Source organism: Gossypium arboreum, chromosome 12 (assembly GCF_025698485.1).
Source record: "Gossypium arboreum isolate Shixiya-1 chromosome 12, ASM2569848v2, whole genome shotgun sequence".
NCBI classification, from domain to species: Eukaryota; Viridiplantae; Streptophyta; class Magnoliopsida; order Malvales; family Malvaceae; genus Gossypium; species Gossypium arboreum.
In genome coordinates this window covers 94780872-94803116 of record NC_069081.1, presented here as the reverse complement: position 1 = coordinate 94803116, position 22245 = coordinate 94780872, and the positions used below count along the sequence as shown (strand labels likewise).

The following is a 22245-nucleotide window of genomic DNA, read 5'->3' as shown; positions in this document are numbered from 1 at the left end:
AAAATTGGGTCTAGTTGGAACAGAGGTTTCGGGACCACAAAATTCGAGATAGAAATAATTATTTTATGATTATTTTGAGGTCTATGATATGATTGCATGATTGTGTGAAAATTTCGTGAAGAAATTCTATGCATAAAGTGCTCAATTTGAAGTTAGGGACTAAATTGAATAAGTTGCAAAACTTGCATTCTAGAAGTTTCTAGTATGAAATTGCTTTGAAATATTAATTAGGAGGTCTTGAATAGAAATTTTACCAATTTCTAAGTGATGGACAAAAATTGGACATGGATGGAATTTTTGAAAGTTTAGTAAGGAAGGGCATTTTGGTCATTTGGTAATTAAAAGAAATAAAAAGGGAAAATAAAGCCAAAATTGACTCATCTTTTTCATGGAGGCCGAAATTAGCATGGGGGAAGCCATGGCTAGGGTTTTCAAGCTTTCCAAGCTCAATAGTAAGTCCGTTCTACTGCCGTTTTTCAAGTTCTTTACATTTTTGGAATCCCGGTAATTTGATTAAGCTTATTCTAGCAATAATTTAAGCTAGGGTTCATATTTGGAAAAATACCAATACGTGAAATGTGTTTATTTTGCTGTTTTATGATAGAATATGAGGTTTTAAATTATGTTAGACAACTTGTGCTACTCGGTTTTGAGTGAAAACGAGTAAAAGGGCTTAATCGGTAAAAATACCTAATAGTCATAAGTATATGTTAGAGTGAGAATTTGATGTTTCCATAGAAGGGAAAAGTGATCAACATGTCATGAAACATAAGAAAAAGGAATGAAGTTTAATTCCCGAGCCTTGGGGAAAAAAGTGTAAATATGCAAAAGTTTAGGGGCAAAATTGTAATTTTTCCAAAGTTTGAGTTAAGGACTGTTTTGAATAGTACATTAATTAAATAAGTAAAATATGATGTTTTAGATCCCGAAAAATGAGATTTGAACCTAGAATGAGAGAAAAATCGAAAATTGGGAAAGTTGGTAAAATGGCCGTTTTAGTATCTAGGTAAGTTCATATGTATAATAAGCATTAATTTATGCATGTTTCAATGTAAAATTGATATATTTATTATGATTTCGAGGTGTTGAAAGTATGTAAGTTGGTATGATAATAATACTGACAATAATGTTTGTAATTTATATTTGAAAGTTAAATTTAGTGAATTAATTGAATTATGTTAAATTAAATGATTATGGTGCCAAGTTTATGAATTGATTTAAAAATATGTCTATGGTACATGAAGTGCATTGAATTATCATACATAAATGTGATTTCTATGATTATGGATATTATGGGAAATTGTAAGTTCATATGATTTTTAATAAGGCAATGTGTAATTTAATGTTATTGCCTTGATATTAAATGAGATGTAAGTTTATATACAAGTAATACATCAATATTACTTGTATTAAGATATTTTATAATAATATTGGAAATATGTTTGTGGATAATTACTTGATTGGTGAAATTGTTGGAAAAGAGAGAAATCTCGGTTGAACCTTCGGAAGATTGGATGATGAGATAGTATGTAGCTAGGTCACATGTATGGTCTTGAGTGCACATCATATGTACAAGAGAGCTACAAGACATTATGATGTAGCTAGGTTGCATGGGTGATACTATGTGTACACCATGTAGACAAGAGAGCTACGGGATATATGTAGCTAGGTCGCATGCGTGGTTCCAGGTGAAGGACACCATGTAGACAAGAGAGCTACGACATAAATTGGCTAGGTCACATGGGTGGTACTGCGTGTTCATCATGTGTACAAGAGAGCCGAACTATATGATGGGTGGAGCTATATGCTGAAACCACCAAGTATCGAGGATTGATCCGAAGTGTTCAACGGGAGACTCTCTATGTATTGCTTTGTGAGTTTTGTGATGAATAAGTGCAGGAACTTGGTTATGTGAATGATGTGTTCCTTAAATGACCAGGATGTGGTAAGGTTATAAACAAGTAAGTTATACATGAGGATGATTTTATGGTGACCTTGTGATCATGGGCCTATACTTGTGATGTATGAAATGTGGTGAAAATGATTTGTGATATGTATGTTAAAATAAGGTTAATACAAAGAAAGTGTGAAAGAGTGAATTAGCAATAAAACTGTTTTGGATAGTAGTAGTGATATGACCTTGAAAAATCACCAAAAATAGTAGAAATTGAATCAGAGACTGAATGAGATATCAAATTAAAGATTAATAAGTCTATCTTCATATAAAAGAAACACAGCAAGAAAAGGAGTTCTATATTTTGAGATATTTATGTTTTTGTGAGACTAGTTCAGAATGATTATGTAATACCCTGTCCTGACTTTGGAAAATCACAAAAATTTAGATAAAAATAATTAGAGGCTTAAAATTATATTTTTAAAATCCCTAATGAGCCTAGTTTCAAGATAAATCAACAAGAACATTATCCAAGTTCTGTACTGTGAGATAATTAATTTTTAGTGAAGAGAGGTCAGAACTGTCAGAAAGTGAAACAGGGGAAATTTTAATGAATAAACTGTGCTAATTCGCTAAACCAAAAATTATAAAAATTTTATGGTGGAAAGATATGTGAGTCTAGTTTCAGGATAAATTTACGGATCTTAATTTGGAGCTCTGTAGCTCAAATTATAAATAAGTAAGTGACTATGACTCGTGTGGACAGTTTGATGTGAGCATTTATTAGTAAATTGTGAAATCGTACTTACAAGAATGCTATATACATTAAGGATGTGGAATGGAGAGGAGGAGGAGGAAAATAAATATATGTGGAATACATGGAAACTATGGTATATGAAATATTGATATAATGAAATAAATGATATGTGTTTATAAGAAACCAGAAAGAGAATGATATGTATCATGACATGTATATATATATGACTAGTCTCAATGTAATGCTTGTTGGGTATGAAGTTGAATTGAAATGTTTCAGGCAAACATGTTATTTTGCGCATCTGAATTGTGATATTTTATAAAGATATGATCTAGTTTTAAATATGAATACTTGATGATTAAGCTGAATATATTTGGTAAGATGATAATCTTGGTATAATTGTATAAGTGGTACTATAATAAACAAGGTAAAATGAGTATGAGAGACACATGTATGATGACATACAAATGCTATGTTTGTGGTTTAATTGAGAATATTTAATTATTAAATGAATACCATGTTATATGCTTTTGATTTTGTATAAGTGTGTAAGAGATTAAGGTTGACCAAAGCTTGGAAAATAGCGTAGGTATATTCCCCACAGGCAGAGACACGACCATGTGTCTCAGCCTTGTATGGAACACGACTTTGGGACACGGGCGTGTGGAGCCTTAATACATGAAATTTTCAAGATTTTCGTAAGTTCTCGGTTTAGTCCCGAACCTTTTCTAAAGTATGTTTTGGGCTTCGGAGACTCAAATAAGGGACTATGTGTAAGTGAATGAACGTTTTGAAATATGAATGAAATTTTATGGCCCGTATTTTAGTTTTGTGTTTGTATGTTTGTCCGGTAACGCCTCGTACCTTATCCCGGCCTCGGGTACGGTAAGGGGTGCTACACCAAAGGCTTATCTGTCGTTCAATTACGGATAGTATTCCAAGTTCCCAATCTGATATGACGTATATATCAGGTTGAGGGTAGACATGCCTCCTCAACCTAGACAAAAAAAAATCTCAATCGTCTGTTTTCTCCCCCGTTGTTATTGCAAACACAATTGGAAAGATCCCTCGATTACTATCATATGTCATAGCCAACAAAAATCGATGGGTATATTTACCATACATAAAGGTAACGTGTAATGGCCCGATAGTCACGTGTATCAAAAAGTGTATTTTCGGGTCTTCGTTTTCGCAAAACGGATTCATAAATATTTACTAAAAAAATATTTACAAAGTTAGCTGTGTGGTTAATTAGGTTTTAGTTAAGTGAATTAGTTTGAATTAAGAGTAATTAGGTGAAAGGATTAAATTGCATATAGAGTAAAAATTGAATTATAGATTAAAGAAAAAGTAATTGGACTAAATAAGCAATTAAGCCTTATTTAACAAGTGTATGGTAAAAATAATTACATGTGTACAAATAATATACATATGTATATAATAATATATGTATACTTAATATTTCAGTATATTATATTATATTATATTATTATAATAATTAAAAGATTCAACAAATAAATAAAAGAAAAAGAATAGAAAAGAAACAAAAGTAAAACGAAACAGAGAAGGAAAAGAGAGAAAGAAAAATGAGAAAAATTAGGGTTTTCAAGAGTTCAAAGCTTAATTGGTAAGTCAATTTAGTCTATTTTCTTGTAATTTTTATGTTTTTAGAATCCCAATATTAAATACTACTGACCCATGACAAAATTTTAGAAATTTATTAAGTTTTTAAATGTTGTTTATGTTGAATAATTTGAATATTAGGGACTAAATTGATAGATTTTCAAGTTAAAAATGAAAAAGGATTGAATTGTAGAATAAATAGTAAATTTTGAATAATAGGGACTAAATTGTGAAAATTTTGAAAATTAGGGATTTATGTGAAAATAGGGAGTTGAATTTAGTCTAAAGTGGAATTTGCATGAAAATAAAGAACTAAATGTGAAGAATAAAAGTTAGTCTCGGTTTAGGGACTAAATTAAAATTTAGGCAATATTTTAAATTTTTAAAATATTAAATATGAAATTGAATTGTGTTGTATTGATGAATTTTAATTGTTTTAATTCCTTAGCTAACGTCGTACCAGAATAATCGACTAAAAAGGGAAAAGATAAAGTCGGCGTCGAATAGCTCGAAATTTTTTGTTTGTATTTCTATAATCCGAAACTAGTTATTAATTGTTGTATTTTGAATTTAATGTATATGGTAAGTGTTGAGGTGAGAATTATTGTGTTTTGCAATTGAAATGGATTGATTTAATATGTGATTGTAGCGACGTAAAAAAAATTTAGTTTCGCTTGGTCGCTAATTGTGACGATTTATTAAACATTTGAAAACCAACTTTCGATTTTATTAACAAAGGGAGTCGCCACCGATCCTTTTTTATAGGTGTGATCAGACACCTAATAAAATTATTTTAAAACAAAAGAAGGCCAAATTTAGGTCTACATGAAAGTCCAGAGAAAAATTGGGGTTCGGAGTCGATTACGCATGAGGAAGGTATTAGCACCTCGCGACGCCCAAAATTGGTATCTCATAAACATGTGTTGACTTGATTTTCAAAAATACGAGTTCAATATAATATTTAATCGTGATCCGATTGAAAATGAGAATTTTAGTTTTGAATTTTTTTAGAAAGGGTTTCGTTTTTTAACACAAGTTTATTTAATTTCACCCAACATAGCGATGAAATCGATGGCTTAATATTAAATCGGTACATTGCCTTATTTTTAAATTAATTAAAACATGAGAAAAATATTCCTAAAGTGAGAAATTAAAATAGATAAAGGACCTTAAAAAATGATATCATTAATGAAAAATATTAACATGGAATACTAGAATATTAGAATAACAATAATAATGATATTTACAAAATAAAAACAAATCATGTACTAATAATAAAATAGGAAAAATAATATATTTGGTAATAATAATATAAAATAATAATATGTACATAAAATACATATATATATATGCATATAATAAAAGTATGTAATAATAATAATAATAATAATATCTACAATAAAAGAAAATATTAGGAAACGTACATAAAAAATATATACATAAAAATTTACAACAATAATATAAAATAATGATATGTGCAAAATATATATATATATACATATGTACATAAAATATACACTAATATAATAATAGTTATAATAATACTAGCAATAGTAATAATTTGTAATAATAATATATACACAATATGGTATTTAAAAATATATATATATATATATATATATATATATATGTATATAATAGTATTTAAGAATATATACATAAGAAATATATAACTAATGGCATTAAAATATATACATAATATATATAAAATACCTAAAAAAGAAGGGGAAAGAAGAGAGAAGGGAGGGGGAAAGGAAATCCGCCAAGGGGGTCGGTCATCGGTCGATCGTCGGTCGTCACCGTCGTCGCCATCATCAGCCACACCGCCTACAGTGGCGGAAAAGGTAATTTTTTTAACAATATATGTATATATAAAGAAAGAAAAAACAACACAAAAAAAGAAAAAAGATTCGAAAGAAGAGGAAAAAGAAAAGATGCAACCTTTTATTGATGTTTCTTTTATGTTCAAAATTTGAAGGAATTTTTGTGTTTTTTTTTCAATCTTTGTAAAATCCCCTTACATGATTTTGAATGGCTTTTTATAGCCATCTTTACATGATTTTCTATTATTTTTTTTCTATTTTGTAGGTGATGGTGGTAGACAATAGATATCAAAATGGGAGGAAAAATGGGGCAAGTGGGAAAGTGGCTAGGTGGCTAGGGTTTCTTGGTTTTTTTGGGGGGTTAGGTTTTTTTTTTTTTTTGGGTTAGGTTTTTTTGGGGGGGCTTAATGGGCTTTTGAATTGGGTTTAATATTTGGGTTTTGTAATGGGTTTGGGTAGATGTAAATGGGTCATGGGTTAAGGGTTTTAGTGGGTTTAGAGGTTTGGTTGGGTTTTGATATAATCGGGCCCGGGCAATTTGGGCTTCTACAGTGATGAATTTATTGAATTTATATTGATTGAATTGGTATATATATATATTGATTATTTGAATTGAAATGAATATTGGTTGTATTTGAAAAGTGAACTGAAACCCTATTAATTGTATCGGGCTGAGTCGAATATAGATGGCATGCCACAGGATTGGAAGAGTTCAGGGATTTCTTCAACTTTGAGTCAATGAGACATTAGGTGTCAATTTATTACTTGGGATTAATTTGATGAGCCATTGGGTGCCAATTTACTTCAGTTTAGTCGATGAGACACTGGGTGTCAAATTATTACTTCGAATTATCCAATGAGGCACTAGGTGCCAAACTGGTGTGTTTTAGTTGGATTCATGTATACGTTCGAGTCCGAGTCGTGTTAATAGGGGTAAACATATAATAAAGTTTTATAATTGATATTTAAATGGCATGGTATGAGAAATGAAATTGATATAGTGAATTGAAAATAGAATGTGAAATATGTTGTAAATACGTGGAATACATGAGTTAAATACTCATGAATTGACTATGGAATGGATAGTGCCATTTGTTTAAATGATATGTGAACAAATTATGGAAAGCTATTATATAACAAGTGATGAAAATTGAGTATGGTATATAATGATGTGTTCATGAATTGAGTATTGCATGACTAATGCCATTATACGAATAAATATGGCTTGATATGTGAATAACCATTTATATAGTAATTGTGCGAATAGAATATTGTTTAATAAAAAAAATGATAGTCATGATACTAGACAATAATATGTCCTTATAATTTAATTGTGCTTATTATATTATCATGTCTTTAAATATTCGGATTATAGAAATACTATTGAGTTTACTCAATGTACGGTTTTGTTTTCCTTGCGCAGATTAGGTACAGTGATTTTGAAGAGTTGTAATTGAGGTTGTAAGCATCCATTTCATCACATCTCTAAGTGCCAAGAGGGTATGTTTCAAAAATTTTGAATAGAATGGCATGTACTTAGGAAGATCAAGTGTGTTCCAAGTAGTAGGGACAAAAATATAATTTATGAAAACTTAATTTTTTTTTTCAAACGTTCAAATATATTAGTGATTAGCCAAAATCACTATGGCACCAAATGTAATATTCCTATATCAGGTTCCTTGGATCGAACCGGGTATAGGGGTCTTACATACTGTCTATTTGTGCCAACGACTTGTAATATTGGAATGCATCCCGGCATTGCTTGAAGGTCCAAAACAGACGCTTAAACACTCGGCACCCACAGAGCAAGCGATCATTGTAGTATGCAAGACCCATTTCAAGATTTGTTACACAACCAGGTACATACCTCTCTAGCACTTGATACTACTGCCATACCTCGTTGTATGATGCGTCCCACCCATTGTGCATATTCTCTAAGGCCTTTTTCTTAGCTATCCACACCTTATAGTATAAGGTGTGTAGTTCAATTGGCTATGAATACTGACAATTAAAATTGACACATTAGTCCTCGAATCCACATTAATCATCAGTAGTATTAGGCATGTGATCATATCTGAATCCAACTTCGGATGATCCCGTGAAAACCTGCAACCCACGACTACGTTAAATTAACTGGAAATAACCTTAAACCCTAAATAAAACCTAAAAACCCAATGATAATGTACCAGAGGAAAAACTTGTTAATCATCCATAACCCCATCTTTTTCTTAACAATAGCCATGATTTTCCATGAGTAGCTGATGTCTCGCACCGCACACTTCCTTTCAAAATTCTCAAATTTGAATTTAACCATGTGGAAGTTAACCCCGTTCTTGATGTTGTATAGCTTCAATGCTGTGAGAAAACCATCTTTACTGAAAAACTCCCTACCCACTTCCAAATCACCCGAATCTGACAATGCATTTCTGTGGCCCGGCCTCATGTGTGGCAAGTATGCAAACTCCAACGCATCCTCTTTCGAAAGATCGAAATTATGCATGTGGGCTGCCGAAAAATACACTTGAATTGTAGATCTTCTTCTTTATCACCCTTTTCACCGTCTTCAGGTTCAGTTAGGACAAACTCTGGTTCAAAATATAATCCAACTTCTGAATCATCGGCACCAGGCTCTCGGGGTGGATCCACATCGTATTCATTGTCATCTTCATTCTCCGACCTACTAACATTTGCCATGTTGGAGGTCCCCTCACTAGTGGACGTCGTAGGGAGTAAATCATCCCTTCTCGTGTATGTTTTAGAATGTCAAAAAATCACATGTCATTTGCTAACCACTGCCGTTCCCTAGTAAGTATTCCCAGTGTTGAACATCAACCCACCGAGGTGCATGTCTCATCTACTAACTGAGTGTCGTACAGAGATCGTGTATTCCGTTCTACCACCAAAACCTGATGGTTCAGTGTTCTGCCTCTTACGATTGAAATCTAAGGCTGAGACAGATGAGTGTCTTCTTGTTGATGATCGTGAGATATCATAATGGGAATTTTCTAACAGAGTGTTGTACTATCGACACTTTCAATCGTTCTCACCTCTTAAACAATAAGAGTTGTTGAAGTCACAAGTCCTTCATCTGGTCTTGAAAATTCCACATATAACTCAATAAACGGTGATCCACTTTTAAAGTGCGTCTACACCATCACCTCTAAGCCCCTAGCACCTTTGATATCAAATGAGTCATATCTCGCAGGATCAATTAAAACAAAAAATCGATACTTAATAAATGAAACTCACATTTAAATAGATCCGAAAATTTTTTGCCAAATTCTTTTACGAAGTTCTGTCAACTCTATGTTCTGATTAAAAGCTAGTCACACTATGTTCTCCGATAAAAAAATCACGTTGTTCTTGGTGTCAAAAACCTCACCGTCATAATAAATAATAGCATTAATTCGTCCACTTATTTTCAACCAATTTATCTATTGAGAGAAATTTGAAACATGAAAAATTAACATGTAAAATCAAAACATTATGCAATAAATATAATGCTTCATATAAATTTTAACATGAAAAATCAACTTATACCTTCAACCCCAACTTCTATTCTTCTGAACTTCTTCAATTTCTATTCCTCCAACTTATGCCATCAGAGGCTAAAATGTGGGTCATTTATAGCCTAAAGGAATACATACCACTCATTTCTGTAAAATGCTCCAGATAATGGGGGTTGAAATTTGTAGAGGAAAAACACTCCAAGTAAGACACACTATCAAAAGCAATACTGAAAAAGGGTGTCCAGCTGGAAGCATTTTCTGTACTTTTGCTAACAATACATCCTGCTTGGAGCGTTTTTCCTCTACAAACCTCAACCCCCACTATTCGAGACATTTTTCACAAACCTTATCCCGAGAATCGCGAGATATTTTTTTTAGAACCATCTCATCAAATTTATTTTCTCAGAAGCAGCAGTACTGAAAAGGGCGTCCACTTGGAAGCGTTTTCTGTACTTTTGCTGAATGTGCATCCTATTTAGAATGTTTTTTCTCTACAAAAGTCAACCCATCTAATCAAAATTATTTCTTCAAAACTCATCCCCTCAAAACTATTTTTTTAGAACCCATCATGTACAAATTATTTTTTTCAAAACCTTAAACCTTAAAAATAAATAAAACCCTATACCTAACTACCTAAAAAATAAAAAACCTTAAACCCTAATTTCATAAAGCATAACATTAACCCTAACCTTAAATAATTAAAAATTAAAAAACCCTAATTGAGACTAGGAAAACATTGGCAAAAGCACGCCCACGTGAACGCTTTCTAGTAAAACACTTCCAGGCCAGCGTGTTTTACATGTCATCAGGGAAAAAAGCATTGTGCTGGACGCACTTTTCTGCGTTTCTCCTAAAAATGACGCTAGCTCAGTGTGTTTTTGTTCTCGTTATTTTAAAAAAAATTGGCCCATTTTTGTAATTTTTTTGGAAATAGGCCTTTTCTAGTCAATTGGTCGCTAATGAAAATGTTATGCTTATTATTATTGGATGTTAATGATATTTAAAATAAAATGAAATGAAAATAATAGTTTAATTATCAAAATGAGATTAAAAAATTTTAAATTCAAAAAAAATGAAATTATAATTGAAATACTAAAACAATGGATTTTAAATCAAGAGTTTCAATTGCTTCAATCATCTAGTTTAGTGGCCTTTTGTATGGAAATTAGTGTAAAAACAGTGATAACGGTGAAATTAAATATTACAATAATTTTATAATACGAGATAAAAAGAAAACTAAATGCACCACACTAAAAATAAACGTTTATTCAAACAAACCTTAAGTTTTAATTAAATAAATTATTAAAATCATAAATATTTAAAAATAGAAAGAAACTACAATTCATTTAAAATCTGGTTTAAGTCTTTGTTGGGATGGATATATCAATCTGTTGCTACTACAATTGATTCGTTCAATTCCAACAACCGTCATTGGAGTCGAAATGAAAATCAACACTCTGAAGGTTTGTTAATAACACGCGTCCAAATGTAAAACATATGAATCAATATATCATAGACCCGCAACACAGGTTACCAGATCTCCTCCATCTCCATCTCCATCTCCATCTCCATCTCTGTCTTAATCTTTTTCACAATTTATTCTCTGTTTTGTCTGAACATCTTTCTACTCTCTCGTCTTAAAGCAAAGAAAAAAAAAGTCGATTCCCTTCTCTCTAAATTCAAATTTATCCCACTCCGGATAACAAAAAAACAATGGGCCCTGAATCGAGCTCCGCAACATCATCATCGTCTCCATCTGGGAAACGAAGCAGAGATCCCGAAGATGAGATTTATATCGATAATCTCCACTCTCACAAGCGTTATCTCAGTGAGGTTTCATAGTTTCTTTTTTCCTTGTTTTTTAAATGCCCAAATCATCAAAGTTTCAACTTTTTGTAATCTTTGTCTAAATAATTTTATAATATTATACCCGAAGTTCTGGGTAGTTGTTATCTCCACGTACGATTTGTTTGTTTGTTTCATCGGATTATTTGCATTAAAGGGGCTTCAATTATTGAAAAATTAAAAATACCTTTTGGCAGATAATGGCATCTAGCTTGAATGGATTAACTGTTGGGGACCCACTTCCAGAAAATCTCATGGAATCTCCTGCTAGGTCTGAAACCATGTTCTATCCCAGGTTTGTTGTCTGTCTTAACCTTAATCAACTATTTTGTAAGTGACCCTGAACTATGAATGTGTTATTACTGTTCATGTTGAGTTCAATACCGTTATAAGTGGATTCGATCGTATGTAATTTATCTTTCAATATCCAATTAGCTCTTTTTTGGTGCTAGAAATAGACGGTGCAACGGCTATCTATGGCTATATTGTAGTCTGCCACTTGGTTCACTCATCCTTGTTATCTTTCCAGGGATGAAATGTCTTGGCAATATTCATCGATGTCCGAAGATTCGGATGACTCGAGATTTTGCGAGACACCTATGTTGAGTACTTGTTTATCCCATTCCGATAGCCGGCCTACTAGTCCTGTTTCCCCATACCGATATCAAAGACCAGCGAATGGTTTCACCTCTGCTCCTTCAACTAGTTCATACCCTTTGCACGGTAATGTCAGCACTATCGGTTGTTCTCAGCCACGCCAAAGAGGCTCGGATACAGAGGGACGGATCCCATCCTCACCGAGTGATATCTGCCACTCAGCTGACTTAAGGAGGGCAGCACTCTTGCGGTCCGTGCAGATGAGAACACAACCTTCCAGTCCGTCATCATTTGACACGCCAGTTGAGGATAGAGAATATCAGATTGAGGAGTGTTCTACTTTGGGTATCTCAAAGCCTGAATTTAGCCAAGAGAAATCTTTGCATAGTGAAAGTGGATGAATACGCTGATTAGAGGTCTTCCATCATCGTTCACACTCTTGTTTCACACGCTTTTCTCAAAATCTGGCCTACGGAACCTTTGTAAAATCGGTCTACTGTTTAAACGTGTTATTTCACATCTATATATTGGTTTAATTCAAAATAAGTTTCCAGGAAATCTATAATAGGAAAATCAGGAGAAAAAATTCGAATAAATGCAGAGTGAAATCACTGGTCAAAACTAGTTATAGGAGAAAAATTCCATCATAAGAACTTTTACTAGTTACTGGTGCTGCTGCGCGCAAATGGTGCCCAAGTCCTAATCAAGGCCTAGCGATTTGCTGCTGAAAGATACCCAAAACATAAAACGCTAAGATGATCCCAGTCCTTGAAAAGGTCGATGAAACTTGAACCTGCCGCAGCACTAGAAGAGGTGAAATACATTGATCTAAGAAGATGCAAATGTTGATAGGATGTTCTTCTTGAGCGTGAATTCATCAGCTTTTGCTGGGCTTATTGACTGCATCAAGAACAAAAGAAAAAAAAAAAACTCATGGTTCAGAACAATCACCACTGAATATTTTAACCGTTGGCAACTAATGGTGTAGAGCCAAGTGGATCCCAAATACTGGCAAACTCAAGCTCGACTTGAAACTCAAGGTTTTGATACTCAAGTTGAGCTCGATTGAAGATCAATTTCTAAACTCGAGCTCGACTCGAAACAAAATTGAGCTTTGAGTACCTCAATTTCGATTGAGCTCATTCACACTTAAGCTCCTTCAACATGAGGGTAAAAATGTAATTTCCTAATATAGAGATATATTAAAATGAGTAGCTCAATTAGGCTTGTTAGCCATTCAAATCAAGCCATTACAGTGTTCGAATTCGGCTCAACTGATAGCTTGAGCTACTCAGCTCAATAATTACCGAATTGAATTCGAGTTTCTTTTAGTTGATCTCAAAAAGCTTACAATCACTATTGTCTCATTTACACCCTTATTAAGATATGCCATAAGATATGGCAAAGATGATTCAGGGCACCATCCTGTTAATTAACTGTAACAGTCAAACCACTCACTATATGTACTTCTATTACAATAGTAACTCTTTACCTTGTCAAGCATGCGCTGCAGCCGCTCAATTTCCTTCTTGGGGTAGTCAGCACCTTTCTCTAAACAGCTTTTAGCAGCTTTCAAGTATATCTTTCCATGCCTGACAACCAGCAATATGAACATTTATACATAGAAATAATAGTAGTCCTTTGACACAAAATTTTAAAATGGAAAATAGGTACTGATGAGTCCTCCTTTGGAACATAATATTGAGAAACTAAATGAATACCTCGCAGTAGAACCCTTGAGCTTCTCAACTTCCTCTTCAATCTTGGAGAAGACTACTTTCTTCTCGTCGGCAGAAGCAGCCACAAACTCCTTCACTAATGCATCCAAACTTGACAAAATACCAGCCTATGCAAAGAAAACCGAGAACAATTAATCCATATAGAAGTATTGATGACAAATATGGTGTACCAGCCTACATATGAGCTACCAACCGTTGAAGTTAACAGCCCTTTTGCATCACGACTGGTCCCACATTTCTCGTTGATGAAAGAAACAAAGTCATCTAAATCCCTGCCACCGTCATAGTCTTCGCCAGCTTTGTTACCTTTAGGGAAGAATTTCAATGTTGGAAACCCACTTATTCCATACCTGCAACAAAAGCATAGGCCTTAAAACCCACTGATAACTCCCTAATTGTTAACAAACACTTCATAAAAGAAAACCGAGCTTGTTGGATAACTCCAAGCTTACTTTTCAGCTAGATCCCTGTATTTGTCAGCATCTAGATTAGCTATCACTACATCTTCTTCCGATTTAAATGCCGTTGCTACCTTTTCATAGGTCTGCAGAGACAAAAACAAAGGTTTAGAATGCAGATCACCACTTGTACCAGAAAAATAATGCCTACTTTATTAAACAAAGATAGATGCTTACAGGAGCAAGGTTTTTGCAATGGCCACACCTGGCAGAAAACCAACCCAGAACTTGGTCAAAACAAGTTCATATAAAAAGGGAGATGGAACTAGAAAAAGCTCTTCGGTTTCCCTCCAAAACAGTAATATTACCAACCCAAGAAAAAAAAAACACGCTTACCAAGGTGCATAAAACTCAACCAACACATCTTTGGTTTCATCAAGGACAATCTCATCAAAATTATCCGCATTTAGCACTGCAACATTGGATGGCAAAGTGGCTATCTTCACATTAGTCCCTGTCAATAAATCAGTTTAGCAAAATCATATTGTGTTTTGACTATTTTGGGTATCAATCTACATTGAGAAAGTCAACCATACACAAGAAAGAAGTAACGGCAGACCACAATGCGAAAATTCTTCAGAAGGAAAAAGACATATGTACCTCCTTCAGTGTTAACAAATTCAGCAAGTGCCTCAGCTGTGCGTGGTCCTTCATACCTAGGTAAAACAATTTTGATTTACTAAGACCATGGTTTAAATGAAAATAAGAGTAAAAGAAACTAAACATAAAACAAGACCTAACTGTCACAAGATCTGTTCCAACATGTTAATTTATACTCACTTTTTAGGTTCCAAAGAGCCTTTAGGAAACCACTGAACAGTTGGGTAGCCTTGAACACCATATTTGCTGCATAAACTCTTATGTTCATCACAATCCACCTACACATAGCAATAGCAAGAAAAAACCTTTATTATAGTAAAAAAATTTCACAATTCAAAAAGCCTCGATAAACAATAATTCATAAATCAACAAGCAAAGCTATGTAATTATAAATCACAAACCTTTCCAATCAAGACGGATTTAGCCTTCTTAAAAGTTGCCCCGAGCTTCTCGTACTCAGGAGCTAGCTTCTTACAGTGTCCACACCTGTAGTTCGAAATCAAAATAACATATATTCAGAATATAACTAGCTGGATCTTAAGTTTTTTCCATAATCTAAATCCATACTCAGAAGTATACCAAATTCAAAACAAAGAAAAGAGGAATATATTTAGCAACAATTCAGTGACCTAGAGAGTATGATCCTAAGAAACAAACATCAGAACCAAAAAAATGAATAAGAGAAAACAATCGATGTTCAACTATGACTTGCTGATCTAACGATCGATTAATGAGGATCTACTCTAAAACATCAAAAAAAATACAACATAAACACTAATCTAAAAAAGAAATGAAAAACAATAGGCGATAGAAAAATTATTTACCAAGGAGCATAGAACTCGATGAGAGCTCCTCTATCTTGACCAACTTCCTTATCGAAGTTCGCTTCGGTCAGTACGACGACGTCATCGGCCAAAGCTGAAGCTAATAACAAGGCCAAAGTTCCAAAGGCTAAACAGATCTGAGACGTCATTTTTTTTTTTTCTCTTCTTCTTCTTCCTCTGTTTGAATCTCCCTCTGGTTTCTTTATTATTCTGCCGGTCTATTGAAGACTTTTTTTTATTATAGCAAGTGCTAGCCGGTTGGTTTTTTTTTTTTTTAATTTCTACTTTTTTATATAAAATAAATTTCTTTTCTTTTTGGATAAATTTAACCAAGGACGATACTTTGAAAAACAGGGACTATGTGATGACGTGGCGAATTTTGAATTGTTGAACTGAAAATCATGAGTAGTATATTGGCGTATTGTTGTACGATGATGCGTGGCGGATATGATACGCTCCATGGCTATTGGTAAAGCGTAGGCTCAGTGACGTGTTTATAATGACGTGGCATGCTGTGATAGGTTCGATTGTCGTGGAGGAGTTTTATGCTTGGAGCTGCAGTAACCCAATATCTTTGTTTACAAAGGACTATCTTAAGTCTTAACCCAATTAGTTATGTAGGATTGGGCCAACACCCATTTTATATAATTTTTCAATGAAAACTAAAAATAATAATAAAACCATTCTCGAATAAAAATGGTGTGCTTTTTTTTAATTGGTATATTTACACATTTAATCCTCAACACTTACACATTCTTTCCATTAGAAAATGAAAATAAAATCCCCCATTATCTAATAGGTTAAGTTTATATCTAATAAGGAATAAAAGATGTAGAGATAGATATTATGAACTCATGAGTTGAATATGATTTGTTTGTCATGGATTGAAATGTAAAAAAAAAGAAATTTGAATAATTAAAGGTTTAAAAAGAGAAGATTTGCTAAAGAGTCTGTCATTCCGCTCACACCAACTAATATGTATAAATGCAGTCAATGGAAGTTTGAGAATGCAAACTAAGAGAAACAAACCTTTAAAGTAAGCCATAGCCCAATTCAACTCTTGAACCCAAGTCCCATTAGGTCTTGTAATACCATGAGAACCAAAATCAATCCCCAAAGCCTTCGGGAGAACTCACATTAAAAATAGATGTGGTCTCTTGTTTCAGTAGCAGAGGAACATAGAAGGCAGCTGCTATCAATGTTAAGACTGTTGAAAAGTCAATTAAAGGGTGAGTTGAAAAGTCAAAAATGGGAGGTGCAAGTGGCACCGAAAGGAAAAATGGTAGGCAAGTTGTTTAAAATTGAATGTGATAATTGCAATTTTGGTCCCTAATTTTTTAGGCCATTTGCAAGTTAGTCCCTGAACCTCAACTATAAATAGGCCTAACCATTTCTCATTTCAACCATCCCAACCAATCTTTCTCTCTTAGTTTTCTCTCTTCTCCCATTTGAGAATTCTTAAGGAATTCTATTTGTTTGTAATATTTTGGAGATAGTAAATTTATCATCTGGTGTTAGTGCCCGAGGACGTAGGTATAATTTACCGAACCTCGTTAAAACTCTTGTGTTTTTTTCTTGTCTTATTTTTCTTTCAATATTTGAGGGTATAATAGTAGTACTTAATTGTGCTATTAAATTACTATAGAAGGGATATTCTGACTAAGGAAAGACTTGGTATTTAAGAGATCCTTGTGATCCACCTCTCTTCCCTGGGAATTGAACTTTGTGTGATTTTTTAGTACAATAATTTACACGCTTTCGACTCTATTGGAACAACAAGTGGTATCAAAAGCCGAAGGTTAATCATAGTATGCTCTGTGGTTGCAGTTTAAACTGATCTTCCACATCAAAAAAGATTTCCTTAGGTATATTGAAAGATTATGGAGAAAACGGTCGGTTTAGGAGCTTCAACATCGTCCATGTGGACAAGACCGATAGTTGCAAATGCAAGATTGGCCGTGGAGATCTTTGATGGCACGGGCCATTTTGGTATGTGGCAAAGTGAGGTTCTAGATGCCCTTTTTCAGCAGGGTCTAGACATTGCCATTGATGAAGAGAAACCAGATGATGTACAAGAGAAAGATTGGAAGGCGATCAATCGGTTGGCATGTGGCACAATTCGATCATGTCTTTCTCGAGAGCAGAGGTATGCGTTTTCAAATGAGACTTCTGCAAATAAGTTGTGGGTGGCACTTGAAGAGAAATTTTTGAAGAAAAACAGTCAAAATAAGCTCCACTTGAAGAAAAGACTGTTTCGCTTCACTTACATCCCAAGTACCACAATGAATGATCACATCACCAAATTTAATCAGTTAGTCACTGATTTACTAAATATGGATGAGACATTCAAATATGAAGATTTGGCTTTGATGCTGTTGGGGTCACTTCCTGAGGAGTTTGAGTTATTAGAAACTACTCTACTTTATGGCAGGAGTGATATATCTCTGAGCGAAGTCTATGCGGCCTTATACAGTTATGAACAAAGAAAGAAGGACAAACAGAAAAACTCAATCAGAGATACAGAAGCTTTAGTAGTCCGAGGTCGATCATACACTCGGAAGAAAACTCAGAAAGGGAGATCAAAGTCAAAGTCCAGACTCGGGAAAGATGAATGTGCCTTTTGTCATAAGAAAGGCCACTGGAAGAAAAATTGTCCAAAGCTGAAGAATAAGGGAAAAACTGCTGTAGATGCTTGTGTTGCAAAGTATGATACCAGTGACTCTGAACTATCACTGGTTGCATCATCATCGTCGTTCCATTCAGATGAGTGGATATTGAATTCGGGTTGTACCTATCATATGTCCCCTAACCAGGAGTGGTTCTCTGATTTAGTAGAACTAAATGGAGGAGTTGTTTATATGGGCAATGACAATGCCTGTAAAACTGTTGGGATAGGTTCAATCTAATTAAAGAATCAAGATGGATCAACCAGAGTTCTGACTGATGTTCGGTACGTGCCCAGTTTGAAGAAAAATCTTATCTCATTGGGAGCCTTGGAATCCAATGGTTCAGTTGTTACTATGAGAGATGGGATTTTGAAAGTGACATCTGGCGCACTTGTGATATTAAAGGGCATCAGGAAAAATAACTTGTATTACTACCAAGGTAGTACAGTTATTGGAGCAGTCACTGTAGCTTCCGGTAACAAAGAATTGGACTCAATGCAGTTATGGCATATGAAGTTGGGACATGCCAGCGAAAAATCCTTGCAAATTCTGGCAAAGCAAGGATTGTTGAAAGGTGCAAAGGCTTGCAAATTAAAATTTTGCGAGCATTGTGTTCGGGAAAGCAAAAGAGAGTGAAATTGATCGCTATCCATAATAAAAAGGTATTTTGGAATATGTTCACTCAGATGTGTGGGGGCCTTCCAAAACACATTCGTTGGGAGGAAAACACTACTTTGTTACTTTTGTTGATGACTTTTCCAGAAGAGTTTGGGTGTATACCATGAAAACTAAGGATGAAGTGCTTGGAGTTTTTCTTAAATGGAAAACTATGATCGAAAACCAGACTGGCAAGAAAATCAAGCGGCTTAGGATGGACAATGGAGGGGAATATAGAAGTGATCCATTCTTCGATATGTGCCAAGAGTATGGTATTGTTCGACACTTCACAGTTAGGGATACACCACGGCAGGATGGAGTGGCAGAGCGTATAAATCGAACATTACTGGAGAAAGTTCGATGTATGTTGTCCAATGCTGGGTTGGGCAAGCAATTTTGGGCTGAGGCTGTGACATACGCTGGCCATCTTGTTAATCGTTTGCCATCATCTGCATTAGAAAGAAAACTCCTATGGAGGTATGGTCTGGAAAACCGGCTACAAATTATGATTCCTTACATGTGTTTGGATCCACTGCATATTACCATGTGAAGGAATCAAAGTTAGATCCGAGGGCAAAGAAAGCTCTCTTTATGGGAATCACTTCTGGAGTGAAGGGATTTCATCTTTGGTGCTTAAGCACAAAGAAAATGATCTGTAGCAGAGATGTTACCTTTGATGAATCTACCACATTGAAAAAGGTAGCAGATGAAGATATTCAGACAAGCGATACTCCACAGCAGGTAGAGTGTACTCCAAAACAGGTGGAGTTTGATCAGATGGGGATTTGCCCAGTTAATAAATCTAATTCTCCAGCCACAATGGAGGAATTAGAGGTTGAAGAGGTTCTGACCCAAGAACCGTTAAGTACACCAGAACCAACTGCAATTGCAAGGCCACGGAGAGAAATTCGTAGACCTGCTCGATTTACTAATATGGTGGCCTACGCCCTTCCCATTGTTGATGATGATATTCCTGTCACTTATCAAGAAGCAATCCAAAGCTTAAAAAGTGACAAATGGAAAAGCGTCATGGATGAAGAAATGCAATCTCTCCGGAAAAACAATACTTGGGAGTTGGCGCAATTACCGAAAGGTAAAAGGGCAATCGGATGCAAGTGGGTGTTCGCAAAGAAAGATGGATCTCCTAGCAAGAAAGATGTTCGCTACAAGGCAAGATTGGTAGCTAAAGGCTACGCCGAAGGAGGAATTGACTACAATGATGTATTTTCCCCTGTTGTGAAGTATTCCTCCATTAGAATTTTGTTGGCCTTGGTAGCACAGTTGAATTTGGAGCTAGCTCAACTTGATGTTAAGACGTCTTTCTTGCATAGTGAGTTAGAAGAGGAGATCTATATAACCCAACCGAAGGATACATGATCTTGGTGGTAGAAATTGGGTTTGTAAGTTGAACAAATCGCTATATGGATTGAAGCAATCCCCGAGGCAATGGTACAAGCGATTTGATAGCTTTATGAGAAGGCGAATACACAAGAAGCAAATATGACAATTGTGTGTATTTGCGTAGTTTGATGATTGAATCTTTCATTTATCTACTCTTATATGTTGATGATATGTTAATCGCTCAAGAGCCAAAAGAGATAGATAAGTGAAGGCTCGGTTGAATCAAGAGTTCGAGATGAAAGATCTAGGTGAGGCCAAGAAGATTCTCGGCATGGAAATAAGTAGAGATAGACAGAGAGGCAAGCTTTGTTTAAATCGAAGCAATATCGAAAAAGGTATTACAATGTTTTGGTGTAAATGAAAACACAATACATGTAAGTACCCACTTGCTTCTCATTTGAAACTCAGTGCTCAATTATCTCCGGCGAAGATGAAAGAGAATATATGGCGAAAGTCCCATATGCTAATGCAGTTGGGAGTTTGATGTATGCGATGGTGTGTACGAGGCTTGACATTTCACAAGCTGTTGGAGTTGTGAGCAGGTATATGCATGATCCTGGAAAAGGGCATTAGCAAGCTGTGAAATAGATTCTACGGAATCTTCGAAAAACCATAGACGGTGGTTTAATTTTTGAGCAGGATGAAGTACTTGGTCAGTTTGTAGTTGGATATGTTGATTCCGACTTTGCTGGTGATTTAGATAAACGTCGTTCAACTACGGGGTATCTGTTTACTCTTGCGAAAGCCCCAGTGAGTTGGAAGTCTACCTTACGATCTCTGATGAGCAGTGTCTACTACTGAGGCGAATATATGGCGCTTCGAAGTCATTAAGGAGGCTATTTGGCTTAATGGATTGTTGAAAGACTTGGGAGTTGTTCAAAGTCACATTAGTCTATATTGTGACAGTCAGAGCGCTATTCATTTAGCGAAAAATCAAGTCTATCATTCAAGAACCAAGCATATCGACGTAAGATATCACTTTGTGCGGGAAGTCTTTGAAAAAGGAAAAATTCTACTTCAGAAGATTCCGACAGCAGATAATCCCGCAGATATGATGACCAAGGTGGTAACAACAATCAAGTTTAATCATTGTTTGAACTTGATTAACATCCTGAAAATTTGAGCACCTTCAGGTGTATGGCGCTCGAGAGCGCATTTGAAGCACTACAAAAGATAGCTTTATAGAATTTGGGGAGTTGAAGGAAGTATGTGAAGATGTGATTATCCTAATCAAATCTTCAAGGTGGAGATTGTTGAAAAGTCAATTAAAGGGTGAGTTGAAAAGTCAAAAATGGGAGGTGCAAGTGGCACCGAAAGGAAAAATGGTAGGCAAGTTGTTTAAAATTGAATGTGATAATTGCAATTTTGGTCCCTAATTTTTTAAGCCATTTGCAAGTTAGTCCCTGAACCTCAACTATAAATAGGCCTAACCATTTCTCATTTCAACCATCCCAACCAATCTTTCTCTCTTAGTTTTCTCTCTTCTCCCATTTGAGAATTCTTAAGGAATTCTATTTGTTTGTAATATTTTGGAGATAGTAAAGTTATCATCTGGTGTTAGTGCCCGAGGACGTAGGTATAATTTACCGAACCTCGTTAAAACTCTTGTGTTTTTTTCTTGTCTTATTTTTCTTTCAATATTTGAGGGTATAATAGTAGTATTTAATTGTGCTATTAAATTACTATAGAAGGGATATTCTGACTAAGGAAAGACTTGGTATTTAAGAGATCCTTGTGATCCACCTCTCTTCCCTAAGAATTGAACTTTGTGTGATTTTTTAGTACAATAATTTACACGCTTCCGACCCTATTGGAACAACAAAGACCACAAGCAATTAACCTGTCCCTCGTA

The 22245-nt window shown here is 34.7% G+C and overlaps 2 protein-coding genes across 2 annotated transcripts; one reads left to right on the top strand and one right to left on the bottom strand.

Annotated features, from left to right (window-relative positions):
• Positions 1-11002: 11002 nt before the first annotated feature.
• Positions 11003-12594, top strand: LOC108479785 (uncharacterized). The gene is made up of 3 exons (XM_017782572.2): positions 11003-11439; positions 11649-11746; positions 11981-12594. Exons 1-3 carry the CDS (start codon positions 11320-11322, stop codon positions 12447-12449), a joined length of 687 nt encoding a protein of 228 aa, XP_017638061.1. The 5' UTR covers positions 11003-11319; the 3' UTR covers positions 12450-12594.
• Positions 12528-16010, bottom strand: LOC108479784 (probable protein disulfide-isomerase A6). Its single transcript, XM_017782571.2, has 11 exons — positions 15670-16010; positions 15247-15331; positions 15026-15123; positions 14846-14901; positions 14582-14699; positions 14423-14450; positions 14240-14331; positions 13981-14137; positions 13770-13894; positions 13541-13640; positions 12528-12948 (listed from the first exon to the last, which is right to left on the bottom strand). Exons 1-11 carry the CDS (start codon positions 15816-15818, stop codon positions 12877-12879), a joined length of 1080 nt encoding a protein of 359 aa, XP_017638060.1. The 5' UTR covers positions 15819-16010; the 3' UTR covers positions 12528-12876.
• Between the last annotated feature and the right edge of the window lie 6235 nt (positions 16011-22245).